Genomic DNA, 14,520 nt, shown 5'->3' with positions numbered 1-14,520 from the left:
AATTTCCTAGTGATGCTAGGCTGATTATCTCTAGTATGGTTTAATTGTCCCCAACACAAGGGAGCCTTTAAATTTAAATGACCATAACCTGGTATTAATCTCTTGGATGCAGATCATGTAGCATCTGATCTTCATCCAAAAATAGATTACTGAGTTAAGCCTCAGAAACAGTGTCCCCTTAATAATTTAATTAAACTTTGCAACAGTATAACATGATTGCAACAAAGATCCCATGTGCTGCAACTAAGACTTGATGCAGTCAAATAAATACATAAAATTTTTTTTAAAGCCCTGATATTTGGGATGCTTGTCAAAAAGTTTCAAAACACTTGGGTGTATAAGATCATAAGTCACTCTGAGACAATAGTTATTCACTTAACCTTAGTGACAATAAAAGATTTCAAAGGCAAATCTAGAACAGATAACTTAAAAGGTAAAGAAACTTAAATCTGTTATCAGAGGCAGTTCAGTGTTTTAAGAAAAATTGTCTTCTTGACAGAGATAAAAATAAAATTCAAGTTTCAAACCAGCTTACTTTTGAAATTCATTTACTCAGTTAAATCCATTCTAAACTCAACCAGACTTGACCATGCACAAAACTCTTCTCAGGGTCCACTTCCTGCAAACCTTCCATCACTTTCTGCATCCATATTAGTCCATCCCTCATTTTTCCATCCAAAAGCAATGAGCTCTAAGATGGACTCACTTTGTTTTTCTTTAATAAAATGTAATTCCATTCCTTACTGAAAATACATGTCCTGCTTTCCTACAGCATACTGAAATGTTTCCTTTATTATTTTTATTAGCTTTAACTACATGTTTAAATTAGAGTCCTCAACTTTTAAAAAACCTTGATTTCTAGTGAAAATTCAGAAGTAAGAAATTATAAATTTTTATATTAGCATTCTATTAATTGGTGAACATAAATACCAATGATAATTTCTAAAAACATTTGCTTTCTTATAGAGAACATCTCCGGGTGGCACCAAACATATTCACTGATAGACCTAAATGTCTTTAATTTCTTTGTTTAGTAATTGATGTCCTGGTATCTTATTTTATTTGGGAATGACCCAGCTATTCAACAAACTTCCATCATTTAACTAACATTTCATGTTACCAAATATCCAGAGAGATCCTCCTCAAGTGGACATTCCTAAACCATAATTATTCCCATACAGTTTACCTAAAAGCTCTTATCATTTACATTTACTTTCCTTAAAGGACTTCCCTGATGGTTCAATGATTAAGACTCTGTGCTTCTAATACAAGGGTCCCGAGTTCAATCCCTGATTGGGGAACTAAGATCCCACATACTACAGATCATGGCTGATAAATAAACAAAAGCTTCTTCACATTATGTTACTCTCCTTGACAGATTTACAACAGATATAATCAGGTTTGATTTGATTTCTATGAAACCTAAGTACAACAGAAGTATTATGTTTAATATTGATGACTCTAAAGACATGTCTATATTAATCAAACCAGCAAGCTTAAGCTGCCTTCAATAGCAGATATCAATTCAGTACTATTTCCCAGATCATATGGTCCTGAAGTTCATCTTGGCCAATTTTTAAAATATTTAATTTATAAGCCCTTATTTTTAAGACAATTAAATAGAGCTCATTTACCAGTTATTTTTACATACAGACAGAACCAGAGATCTCACAGTTTTTCCATTTGAGGCCCCCCTCTTTCTTTTTTCTCTTTCTTCAATCTCAGAAAGTAAAGATAGTCTAGATAAATGTCCTTGAGAATCCTGGTAGAACATTTACATCTCAAGGCATAGGGGGAGAGAAATACCAATTTCTTTTTCTTTGAACAGAGAGAGGTTTATTTTAAGAAATTGGCTTTCACAGTTGACTTGAGGATCCTCAAACCTGATAGGATAGGTGGTTAGGCTGAAAACTCAGGGAAGACTTCTTGTTCAAAGACAGTCAGGTGGCAGAATTCCTTCTTGCTTAAGGGAAGTTAGTCTTGTTCTATTAAGGCCTTCAACTGATTGGTTGTGACCTGCCCACATTACAGAGGACTTCAGTTCTATTAAAATTTCATTAATGTAAATGCTAATCTCACACAAAAAAATACCTTCACAGAAACATTCAGAATAATTCTTGACTAAATATCTAGGCACTGTGGCTCAGCCAAGTTGATACATAAAATTAACCATTGCAGGAAGTAAAGTAGTGTGGCTTTTAAGCCAAATTACTAATTTTTTTGAATCCACCTTCTTTTTAAAAATTTTTATTTATTTTTAATTGAAAGAAAATTGCTTTACAATATTGTGTTGGTTTCTGCTGTACATCAACATGAATCAGCCATAGGTATACATATGTCCCCTCCCTCTTGACCCTCCCTCCTACCTCCCACACCATCCCACCCCTCTAGGTTGTCACAGAGCCCCGGTTTGAGTTCTTTGAGTCACACAGCACATTCCCACTGGCTCTCTATTTTACATATGGTAGTGTATATGTTTCCAGGCTACTAGCTTCATTTGTCCCACCCTCTCCTTCCCCCGCTTCCCCAGGTCCATAAGTCTGTTGTCTATGTCTGCATCTCCATTGCTGCCCTGCAAATAGGTTTATCAGAAATACCAATTCCTTTTCATGGGAGCATAGCTGAAAATTTCCCAGCTTTGGAAAAACACCCTCGGGGGACTACAAGATAGAAGATAGAGCTCTGGTCACCTATATCAAGGCTAGTCCAGAAGGGAAAATTCTAACCAACCCTCCACCACAGGCGAAGTGAAGTGAAGTCGCTCAGTCGTGTCCGACTCTTTGCGACCCCATGGACTGCAGCCTGCCAGGCTACTCCATCCATGGGATTTCCAGCAAGAATACTGGAGTGGGTTGCCATTTCCTTCTCCAGGGGATCTTCCTGACTCAGGGATCGAACCCTGGTCTCCTGCACTGCAGGCAGACTATTTACCATCTGAACCACCAGGGAAAAATATGTAAAATAGAGAGCCAATGGGAATTTGCTGTATGACTCTTCTCCACCACAGGCGAAGCCCAATGCAATACAGAAGGATACCCTGATGTTGTCACAAGTGAGACCTGTTATTTACCAAAGAGCTGTCCACCAGTCAGTGCAAGTACTGACACACGTACAAACAACATGCTTCAACAGACAAAATGTTAGACAAGGTGTAGCCGAGGATTCCATTTCCACTCCCAGATGGAGAACTCAAAGTGGCTCGCGATGAGCAGGTAGACTTTCCCTATCTTGCACAAGACAGAGTGGCTCACCCCAAACAACACACACAAATACAAATGACACATAAGCCACGGCCACACAGACAGAACATTGGAGGAGGCATAATCTAAAACTTTCACTTCCACTCCCAGACTGAGGGTTCCAAAGAGATAGGCTCAGTTCTTGAAGGAGAACAAGCCCAGAACTGGCTCTCAAGGAACCCAAGAGTGGCTGGCCATGATGGAGGGGAGCAAATTCCCAGCCTTTCCATTCCCGTGACAAAGCAATTCTAGCTGAAGAATAGGGGATCATACAAAGACCACCTCTCCTCACTTATAAGAATGCATGTTGGCCAAACAGAATTACAATAGGATCTCATTTCTTTTTGGTCATAGGTTCATAGCTATAGGTCGATCAGTCTGCCAGGATTTTCTCCAGAGGACTATCAGATGGAATTGAAGCATTTCCCATGTTTGAGCGATAGAACACTCAAGTGCAGACCAAGAACAAACCAAAATCCTCGCCAGCAACAGAAGCCTCAAACCAAAAACCAAACAGCATAAGGCTCAAATCAGCTTCCAAGTTCCGCTTAGCCTGTGACCTCTGCCCCAGCAGGTGCCTTTCAAATGGAATTTCCCAGAAGGAAAACTGATGCCAGAAGCTCAGCCTGTGTACACTGGTGCCGAATCAAATCTCAGAGACAGGGTTTGGGGTGAAGTAAGAGAGAATAGATTTATTGCTTTGCCAGTAAAGGGGGCCACAGTGGACTAATGCCCTCAAAACTGTGTTTCTCACCTTTGGGTGGGGGGGTGGGGGCTGTGGGGAGTCTTTTAGTCAGGATCAGGGATCAGGGTGTGTGCAAGACCCACATTCTTTTAATCCAGAGGTCACCTGGCATCAGGTGATGGGTGAACTGTGACCTTCTCTGGAAAGAAGAGTGCTTCATCACGTCTTCTATTTGATATGAGTTTTAATTCTGCAGAGGAGCTCAAAGCTAACATTATGTATATCCCTTGAGGGGGAACGAGGAGCCTGCTCCCAAGGCTGTACTACTGTTTCTTGACTGCTCTCCCTTGTCTCTGTATTTCCTCCCTTGCCTGATCAGCAAATGTTTGAACCTGCCCTTTGGAACTCAGAGAAGGTGACGCAGAAAGGCTTTTGTGCCCAGGAGCCCCATAACGTCTTGCTTGGTTTCAAGAAGAGAGGGAAAGAACCATGTATATATAGGGGAAGAACATTCTAGGCAGAGGGAGCAGCCTGAATTGCTGGAGCAGAGAAAGCAAGGGAGGGCAGAAAGCGGTGGAGGTGGGCAGGCCTTGCGCATCACCAGAAGGACCGCAGGCTTTACTCGAGAGACTGAGGGAGTCACTGACGGGACTGGTGTGGACTGAAAAAATTCTTTTTTGTTTTTCTTTTTGGCTGTATCATGTGGCATGCATAACTTCCCTGACCAGGGATTGAACCCATGCTCCTGTAGTGGAAGTGCAGAGTCTTGGCCACTGGACCACTAAGGAAGTCCCTGACAAAGGTTTTTAAAAAAAATTAATTTTTTTATGGCTGTGCTGGATCTTCGTTGCTGCACAGGCTTGTCTTTAGCTGCGGCGAGTGGGGGGCTACTCTCTAGTTGCAGTGTGCGAGCTTCTCTTGTTGTGCAGCACAGGTCTAAGGCACTCGGGCTTCAGCAGTTGCTAAGAGTGGGCTCAGTGGTTGCAGCTCCTGGGCTCTAGAGCATAGGTCCAGTACTTGTGGCATATGGGCCTAGCTTCTCCAAGGCACTTGGGATCTTCCCAGGTCAGGGATCAAACCCCTGTCTCCTGCTTTGGTAGGCAGATTCTTTACCACTGAGCCACCAGGGATGCCCCCTGACAAAGCTTTAAAAGACACCTCTGTTGTTGTGTTGAGAAGAGATGAGAAGGGCATGGAGGCAGGGACACGGTGGCCTGGTGGGAAGTACTGAAGCTGAGAGATCTGGATCCCTTCGAAGGTAGAAGTGGCAGGATTCCCTGATGGAGTCAGGGCTGGGTGTGAGAATGGGGAGTCAACGATGGCTCAAGCCTTTTGGTCTCAAGCTGGAAAGATGAAGTTGCCATCAGTTGAGCTGGGAACGACCATGGCAGGAGCAGGTTTGGGGAGAAGAGCAGGAGGCTGATCTTGCACGTCCAGTGTTAGGTGTTATCCCAGGTCCCTGCCCTGTCTTCCCAACATGGTGCTATAGTTTGTACGAGGGGACCAAAGGGGGCTCTCCTTCACTCTCTCTGGTGGCCACACAGCCAGCCCATGTCCTGGTGTCCTCCCTGCAGTGCCACCTGGGTGACAGAGCCCAGTGTACCCATTTGGGCCAGGCTGACAGTGGGACCTGGACACCACAGGCCTCCCAGCTGAGCTCCTTCTGCACCACCCCTCGCAGCAGCTCTGAGTGCTCATGACATGCCACAGACTCTAGTCTGTCTTCTGGCTCCTTGGACTGCACGGACCATTTGTAAATTGTGACAGAAACAGCATTTATTGACAAGTGAGCATTTATTGAGTGTTTACTATGTGCAGAGCACTGTGCTACACAGGACAGATGAGGGAAGATAGAGAGGAGGGTGCCATCTGAGAACCAAAAGGAGCCCTGCCCCCACAGGGCTCATAGTCTAGCTGGGAGGCACTGCCCAGATACAGAATTGCAGCTTAAAGACCCAAAAGAGGATCGAAGCAAGCCGTGGGGGGGCAAAGTCATCTGGCGCAAAGTAGGAGTGCAGAGGTGGAGGCAGCCGAGGCCCAGTGGCCAGCTCTTCCTTCCCTCGGCTCAGAATCTCCCCATTCTCCAGCTTGGGGACCTGAAGTTCTGTCCATCTGCCTCTATGCTGCCTTGCCTCTGTCTGGTTTGGCATGGGACCTCCACCCTCCTCCAGGCTTGGTGCTCTTTGAGGGCAGAAACCAGCCTGTGTTCTTCGTCATTGTCTCCCCACCTGGCCCCAGCCCCCCCAACCCAAGACTGGCAGGCCAGTTGCTCTGATTTCTGCCCAGGGCTCCCAGGAGGGCCCTAGGAGTGGTCCCAACACAGGCCTGATCTGTTCTGACATCTGAGTGGAAAGATCATGGCATTTTGCATAAGAAGGCTTGAGTTCAAGTCTTAGCTCTACCATATACAGCTGTGTGACTTTAGTCCAGTTGTTCAGCCTCGGCCTGAAACGGGAAGGACAGTATTTGCTCAGCCTGTTTTGCAGGGTTGGGAAATAATTGCAGCAGGTGATAAGGAAACGCTTTGGAAAAAGTAAAACGCAACATGGCTGTCGGGTGCCGGCCTTCCCCAACCTTCCTGAAGTTTTAGGAGGATTAGATGAGCTAATGCATGTAAAGCACCCAGCACAGAAACTGGGACACCAAAGTGCTTAACAGGTGTAGTTCCCCTCCATCCCATCACTTGAATCCTTCTGTGGATTCTGACCTCAGTGATCCCAATCTGGGCGATCAGGGCTGGAAGCAGTAGGGATCTCACATTAAGTTCAGGGGACAGTGTCATCTTGGAAGAGGAATAGCTGAAAGGAGAAATTTTTGGCAACTTCTAGAGGGATCTGTGGAGAAGGAAATGGCAACCCACACCAGTATTCTTGCTTGAAAAATCCCATGGACAGAGGAGCCTGGTGGGTCAGAGTCCAGGAGTTGCACAGAGTCAGAAACTATTGAGTGACTGAACATAGCACAGAAACATCTGTTGGGAAGAAGTGAGGAGGGGATGCAATACCTGAGACACGTCCAGGCTTGGCTTACAGCTCAGTGCCTTGCTCCCTTTGAAATTCCAGTGCAAGGACACTCAGCTGCCAGAAGTACAGCCCTGGGGGTCACTTTGGACTCTGACTTGACCCCTTCTCCAGGAATGAGGCCAGGTGGCTGTCATCAGCTGTTGAGGATTGGGAGAATCATCTCCATAGCATCTATGACCGAGGAAAGGCTTTTGCTAACCCAAAGGAAGGTTTGGTCAAGGAAGACAGAAAAGAGCTTAGAGGAGACAGTGGGCATAATTACAGATATGTGTTCCTTATCCAGTCTGTCTCTGAAGGGAGTGGAGGGCCCAAAGGGGCTGGAGGCTCTGGTGCACAGTGATGCTTGTGCAGTGTGGGACAGACACAGAGAAAAGCCTTGAAAGCATGACAGCATCAGAGCACGGAGAAGGGGGCTCTCGGTGTGGTCAGCAATGCAACAGGCTGGAGAGGGAGGGGAGAACGGCTGGCGTGAATGGTGGGAGGCGGGGAGAACAGTAAATGTGTAGGCTCAGGGTTGGGAGAGGTGAAGAGGCTGGATCAGGATAGGGCTAGCCCCACACCCATCTCCTACTGGTACCTTGGGGCCCCAGGGTCTGCCTTTGCTTTAACCACCAATTAAAGGGTGTACAGGAGGCCAAAGGTCATGCCCCTTCTGGATTCTTCCCCCCACCCCACCCCACCCCCAGGAACAGAAATAGCGAAATGATCCCACTAATGCGTGATAATGGTATGAGGAATTATAGTTCACACAGCATCTTTACATGCATGATCTCACTTAATCCTAGTTAATCTCGTTTGAGAAACATCGCACTGGCCTGGAAATTTAGAAGGCCCGGCTCTAGACATAGACCTGTCTCTGCCTGGACAAGTCATTTCCCCTTGTTTGGCCTACAGAGTGCTAGGCTGCTCTCTCCACAATAAGGTCCTTTGGGGGGAGCCAGAAGGGAGGGAGCAGTAGGGCTGGGGAGGTGGAAGGGAGAGAGGGGAAGAAAAGCTGCTTCCTGGGAAGGGACCGGAAGTGGGATAGGTGATGGGGGCATGTTGCCTGGTGCCTGTGGTTACGTGCCTGAGTGCCTTGCCCAGCCAGCCATAGGTGTGTGCTGGGTGAGAGGGCTCACTTGCGAAACTGAGTGTCTCCTTTCAAGAAGTGTCTAGTTGCAAATCTTCCCCCTCCCAAGACAAAGGCCAGGGGCCCCGCTAAGGCCTTTTGTTTTCTCTGCCACAGTGGGAGGCTAATCTCTCAGTCTGGAGCCCCCCCCCCCCCGCCCCCCCATCCCGCCCCCCCCCCCCAGCAGATGGGGTCTCAGGTACACCTGCTGGATATGCACATACACACACATGCATGCTTCTTCTTCCTGGGGCGAGGTCCTCTCTTAGGGCAGGAGGGAGGTCCTTGGCCCTCAACTTCCCTCTCCCTGCTCCCATCCCAGGCCAATTCTGGGGGAGCTGTCTTCTGGTTGAAACCTCACTACCTTTAGCGAGGGTTCCTGGCAAATCTTAGGACCCAGTGCTGCAGCTTGGGAAAACTTGCCTGAAGGGGCAGAGTCGGGAGTGAAAATCAGTGCCTCCCTCCAGCCCTCTCAGAGTGGCCTCCACACCTCCCTCTTCCCTTCTCCTGGGGAGCGCGCTTAGCGCTCCTGGGGACAGGACGCCTCCACTGCAGAGGACTCGAATTTATTGCAGGTGGGGCGGGAGGGGTCAAGAAGTGAGTGAGAGGTGATCAGCCAGGGCACACTTGCGCCAGCGCAGGCACACCTGCTTACACTCAGGAATATGCACGGCCCTGCACTTGGGGACAGAGAGGCACTGGGGGACGAACAAGCAAAAAATCATGGGGCACCTTTTCCAGCTCCCGTCCCCCAGTGCACTTGCCCAGGCTCTCGGAGGAGGCCTCTAGCTCCGCCCTCCCTCCCCAGCTGGGCGCAGTTGTCCCCAGCTCCCTGCCAGGCGCCGCAGGGTCCCCTACTTGCTGCCCCGCGCAGCCTCAGGCCAGGTGAATCTGCCAGGCTCACCGCGGTGCCCGGGGCCCTGGCCGCTCGGCGCGTCTTGGAAGCAGCTACTGTGCCCTGGGGGCCGGCTTCGAGCCTGGGGAGAGGGGCTCCGGCGGGGTGGCGGGCGGGCGGGCGAGCTCCCCCAGCCCGTCCCGGCGCTCAGGCCTTGCTGCCGCGCGGGAGGCTCTGCGGGGAGTGCAGCTCCACCGACTGCCGCCGCCGCACTTCGCGCTCCTCCCAGTCGGTGTCGGGCTCCAGCCCCTTCAGCACCGCCAGGCGCTCCGACAGGCTCTTGGCGGGCGGGAACAGCACGTAGTTGTAGAGGAGCGAGGCCACGATGGCGCCCACCAAGGGTCCGATCCAGAAGACCTGGGGGGCGAGCGAGAGGGCGGCTCGAGGGATGCTCCTCTCCCCGTTGGCGTTGAAAGGGGGCCTCGCGCGGTGAAGGGTATCAAACGCTCTTCCGTGTGAATAGTGAGGAGAAGCGAGCAGCTGGGAAGACTTGTTAGTTGTGGGGTAATGGGGCGAATTCAGTGCGGACTCCCTGGTCACCTTGGACAAGTTACTTGGCCTCTCTGTGCCTTTCCTCACTCTAATACCTAACGCCTAGGGTTGTTGTGAAAACTCTGAGTCAATATTTGCAAAGCACTTAGAATAAGTCCTGGCACATACTAAGGAAGTACTAGATAAGTGCTAAATGATAGAAATATGTAGCCTAGTATAAATAATTACCATTTATCGAATTCTGAGGCACTGCGTCATCTCTTTTAAACCAGTAACCTCACTTAATCTTTCCCCAAAACCAAAGGAACAAAGGATACACTCTTATCCTCATTTATAGATGTAGAAACGGAGTCTCTGGGGTCAGACCTGAAAGGTGGACCCAAGACTCCCCGTAGCCCCAGGAGGAGGATTGGGGGTGGGGTGGATTTGCTGATCCCACTGCTCTCCCTTCTAGTGGAGATGGGTTTCTGCGGGAGGGGAGGACAGGGAGGTCTCAGCCATTACCCAGTGGTCGTCAAACTTGCCGGTGACGATAGCTGGAGCCAGGGAGCGGGCGGGATTCATGGAGCAGCCAGTGTAGTGGATCTGCAATGGAGGCAGGAGGCAGGGAGGGGAGCAGGGTGAGGATGGGGCCAGAGTCTTCGTGCCCCTCTCCAGTGCTTGACCTCAACCTACAGGGCATTCATGGATGGATGATTAAGTTTGTGCTATATTTACAGGGCTTGCTATTCGTTTGAAGCTGGAGTGCTATCTGTCCCTTTGTGGTGCCTGAGGGTCAAACCCTCTGGAGTATGTCCATGTGTCTGTCCCTCTTGGGAGGTCTGTGTATCTGTCTCTTTGGGGGTGTCTCTGTGGCTGTCACTTTTGGGGGTTCTGTGTATCTATCTCTAGAGCAGTCTGTGTATCTCTTTCTTTGGGGAAGGTCTGTGTGTCTGTCCCTCCAGGGAGGCTGGAATCAGTGGCCACAACCTACCCCAAGGAGGTGGCCCAGGGCCACAGAGAACCCGATGGAGAGGGCAGGGGTGCCCACGTTGTCTCCACGGCGCTCATCAGTGGAGGCGAAGATGCAGAGCACGAGCTGCAGTGTCAGGAAAAGCTCCACAGTAACGGCCTGGCCGGCTGTCGAGTTGTTGTTGAGCTGGGGACAGAGGAGGGAACACACTGAGCGTGCTCCCCACACTGGTGTCATCTTCCTGCCCACCTGCAGCCAGGGACCCAGATAGGCTTCCGGGCACAATCCGCCAGGGCGCACCTGCCACCTTAGTCCACACTACTGGTGGGTTCTAACTGGGCCATGGCACACAGGCAGGGGGATGGACCCTATGACTGACTACTTGTGGTTCCCAGGCTAGAGGTAGGGAAACTGACTCCATAGCCCATTAGGTTTGGTAATTGGGATTGTGTGCCTGCAGTGTGAGAGGAAAAGGGTACTGAGATGTGGAATGTCTATTTCCTGAAGAACAAGGAGGGAAGAGGTTTTGATTGCAGCAGGAAGTTTTAGGCCTGGTTATAGGAAGACCTTCCTCTCTATTTAAGCCATAGGATACTGGTGTAATGAGAGGCCGGTGGTCTTTCCTCCTATGGTCAAAGGGCTCCCAGGAACAGGATCAAGGGACTGGCTCAGGGGCTGGCACTAGTGTGCTCCCTTCCCTCAGGAGTCCAGTGTACAATATGCTTGCTCCCCTTGACCTTGCCTATTCCTACTGCATTTCAGGCGTCAGTTTTGCCCTGCGAATTGCTCTCTGCACTTCCTGCGGAGGTTGAGGTGGGGGTCCCTGTACTGTGATGCCTCCACCCCCATGTGGGGTGCCCATGGTCCCAGCAGACCTTACCTTGTAACGAGAGAACCTGGGGCTGAGTGAAGAGGTGATTTCATAACTCGGCCACACCCAGTACTGGATTTCTCCCTGGGTTTTGTTATCTTGAACCCTACACCCTGCCCTCTGGGTCTGGGCACAGCGCTGGGTGAAGCTGGGATAGCCCTGAGTTCCCACACTCCTTCTCCAGGCTCTGAACCCCCACCTTGGGTCCTAACCATCGAGATGGCACCCTTGGGCCTCTCTGGAGTCTAACCTCAACTCCCTCTCATCTTCCAATGTCAGAGCCTATAGTGGGGCCAGTGAAGAGCTCTGGAGACAGACACTTTGGAGCCTCTGACTTGCTGTGGGGCTCTATTTATTTCAGCTTCAGTTTGTCTTTCTGTAAAATGGGGATAGCAGAATGGATCCTGGAGGACTGTGAGACTGGAAATGACAAAGGCAGAGCCCAGCTCCGTTCCCTGGTAAAGAGTGGTCTAAAGGAGAGAGTATGGATGTGGGTTCAGTGTCAGACAGCTCTGGGTCCATTTCCAGGTGCTGACACGGCTCTGTGATTTGAATCAATTGAATGCTGAACCTCAATTTTACCACTCAGAGTGGAGGATCACAGAATTCTCCTTATAGTGTTGTACCAAGAATGAGATGAAGTCTGGCCTGCCACAAAGCAGATGCACATCAGTGGTAAATTCTTGGTGGGCAGACTGGCTTTTCCAATGACTCCAGAGGACACCTGGGACAGCCATGGGGGTCATCTGGTTCTTCCTAGCCTCAGGACAAGTCAGTCTCATTGCTGCCTCGTTCCAGCCAGGAAAGTTCTCCCCAGGTCATCAAGATGGTAAATGCTGAGCAGAAATTCGGAGGAGCCTCCCAGACCCTTCCCTCCTGAGGGCCCCAGTCAACTGTGAGATGATGGAAGAGCAGGAGGTTGTGTCCTCAAGGCCCCTTAGCACTCACGTTGCCCTGCTATTAGAGGGGATTTCCTAGTCACACATTCTGAGGCTTTCTTGTCCATGCTTTCAAGAAGTTCCTCTTTTAGTCTAACTAGACCTCATCTTGCTGCAAACTGAACTAATTTCATTCTCAATGGAAATGGTCAGACTTCTCAGTCTATCCATCACAGTGGTCACTCTTGCCTTCTCTCAAACTTGAGCCCCCAGACTCATCATATTTTCCATTTTGAAGAGAGAAGTTCCCCACTGGGGACACCCTTGCTCCTTGCATGAGGAAGGCCACCTGTATGGGGGAGGGAATGGCCACAGAGACCACGCAGGTCTCTTCAGAGACATCAGAGCTTACATCCGGTGGCCCGGGGGTAGGGAAGGCCAAGAAATGCTGGAGATCGAGGCATGAAAGAAGCACTCGCCTCCCTGGCTTGGAAGAGGAGCAAGAGTTAGAGCTGTGTTGAGGGGCACAGGCTGTCTCTTCCCACCCATGCCCTCAGATGCCCAGGCCTTGCCCAGACCCAGGAAAGGGAGAGGGCAGGGGTGTTGAGGGGGAGGGGCCACAGCGTCGCCCTCAGCTCCCAAAGCCACTGGTCATGTCAATCAGCTCATGGGCTCTGGGGACATTTTCCAAGATCTGGAGAGACTTTGCCCCTTCAATTTTGCCCTGGGTTCTGCTATTTTCCTTGATGTCGACAAACTCTTGAGCTTTTAGCCTGTCACTTCCCTTCTCTGAGCCTCTGTTTCCTCGTTTGCAAAATAAGGCTTAGATGGTGGCTCAAGGAGGGAATATTGGTAGGGTAGATAGATCACAGGTTTGACAGTCAAGCCTGGGTTTAAAGACTAGCTTTGGTACTTCCTCCTTCTGAGTCTCAGCTTCCATGTCCTTAAGAAATGGATCTTCTCATCCCTCCCTTATAGGTTGTCGTAAGTTATCCACGTGTGGCTAGCATGGAGTCCCTGCTGTGAGCCCTGTACACAGTGGATGCTGAAGGAATGTTGGGTCCTTCTTCCCTCAGGAAGATGCTGGGGACTAGCTCTCTGAAGTTCCTTCCTCATAGTCTTCATAGCAGACTATGTCTGCCTGGGGACTCCGTCCCCCGTGAGTTCTAGCACAGGCCTCACTGCAACGCCAGCATCGGTCAACAGAGTCCTTGATGTGGCTCTCCCTCTAAGAGGCTCAGGGCAGAAGGCACCAGCAGACCCGCGGGTACCCAGCCGCTGCTCTGACATTACTGCTCCTTCCACCCTGACTCTCCTGTGGCAGCTATGTTCCTGGCTCCAGCATTTCTGCCCCTTCCCCATCCCACCTCTCTCTGTCTCCCCACCTAGACCCTCACCCAGATGTGGTCGCTCCCATCTCGTCCTTCACAAGGGACTCCCCAGGATCTTCCCTTCTGGGAAGGACACAGCTCTGGTTACTCACAGCATTGACAGCCAGGTCCCCTCGGATAGCTGGTGGTGTGATCTCATGGAGCAGGGCGGCCCCGGCCACAGCCCCCAGCAGCTGGGCGGCCACATAGAAAACAGCGCGGAGAAAGGAGACGTGGCAGCCCACCAGGCAGGCCACAGTCACAGCGGGGTTGATGTGGGCCCCGCTGACGTGGCCCAGAGCCTGCACCAGGGTGCCAATAGCCAGACCGAAGGCCATGGCGATCTGCAGCACAGAGGGCAAGGCCTGTGGCCAGTTGAGGGCTGAGCCGAGGCCAAAGAAGACAAAGAGGAGCGTGGCCAGGAACTCTGCGAGCACTGCCCTGGAGAAGGCTATGGACCGGAGTTCCCACATGCTGTGGAGCCTTCCGTGGGCTGGCCCAGGGGTCTCGGGGCGAGGAGCTTGCAGCTCTCGCTCTCCCTCTGTCTGTCTCTCTCTCAGGGTCTCCGGGGAGGCTGGTCCTGGGCATTTATAGGGCCCCTCCATCCTGAATTTGGACACATGAGATGTAGGTGGAGTCTGGCTGATACCTTTTCTCCCCTGTGGCCGCCTCCTGCCCCCACCCCCTACCCCTGGGCGCAGCATGCCTATCACCCCATCTAGGACTTCACAGCTGAATGGCGTTCCCCATTAATGAGCTCCAGATAGGGATTGATGTCCCCTGGTTTTCCGTGTTTGTTCCCTAGGTTATCCTAGGGCAGCTGCCCCAGGGCCTCCCCCGCCCCCACCAGTCCTATGGGGATTCTGTACGGCTTATGCTACCAAACCCCTCTCTCTGATTCAAACTGTTTGGCAAGTCAGGGGCAACACCTTACAGAACTGACCATGAAACAGGGTGTCAGTGCTACCCCTTCTGGAGATCGGGACATCCTTCCTGCTCACTGAGCT

General features: G+C 50.6%; 1 protein-coding gene across 1 annotated transcript; it reads right to left on the bottom strand.

Moving 5' to 3' along the window:
- Positions 1-4,812: 4,812 nt before the first annotated feature.
- On the bottom strand, positions 4,813-14,088 carry LOC102399431 (aquaporin-2). The gene is made up of 4 exons (XM_006075794.4): positions 13,627-14,088; positions 10,416-10,580; positions 9,947-10,027; positions 4,813-9,307 (listed from the first exon to the last, which is right to left on the bottom strand). Exons 1-4 carry the CDS (start codon positions 13,984-13,986, stop codon positions 9,098-9,100), a joined length of 816 nt encoding a protein of 271 aa, XP_006075856.1. The 5' UTR covers positions 13,987-14,088; the 3' UTR covers positions 4,813-9,097.
- Positions 14,089-14,520: the final 432 nt, after the last annotated feature.

This window comes from Bubalus bubalis, chromosome 4, assembly GCF_019923935.1.
Source record: "Bubalus bubalis isolate 160015118507 breed Murrah chromosome 4, NDDB_SH_1, whole genome shotgun sequence".
NCBI classification, from domain to species: domain Eukaryota; kingdom Metazoa; phylum Chordata; class Mammalia; order Artiodactyla; family Bovidae; genus Bubalus; species Bubalus bubalis.
This window is presented reverse-complemented; position numbering and strand designations above follow the sequence as displayed.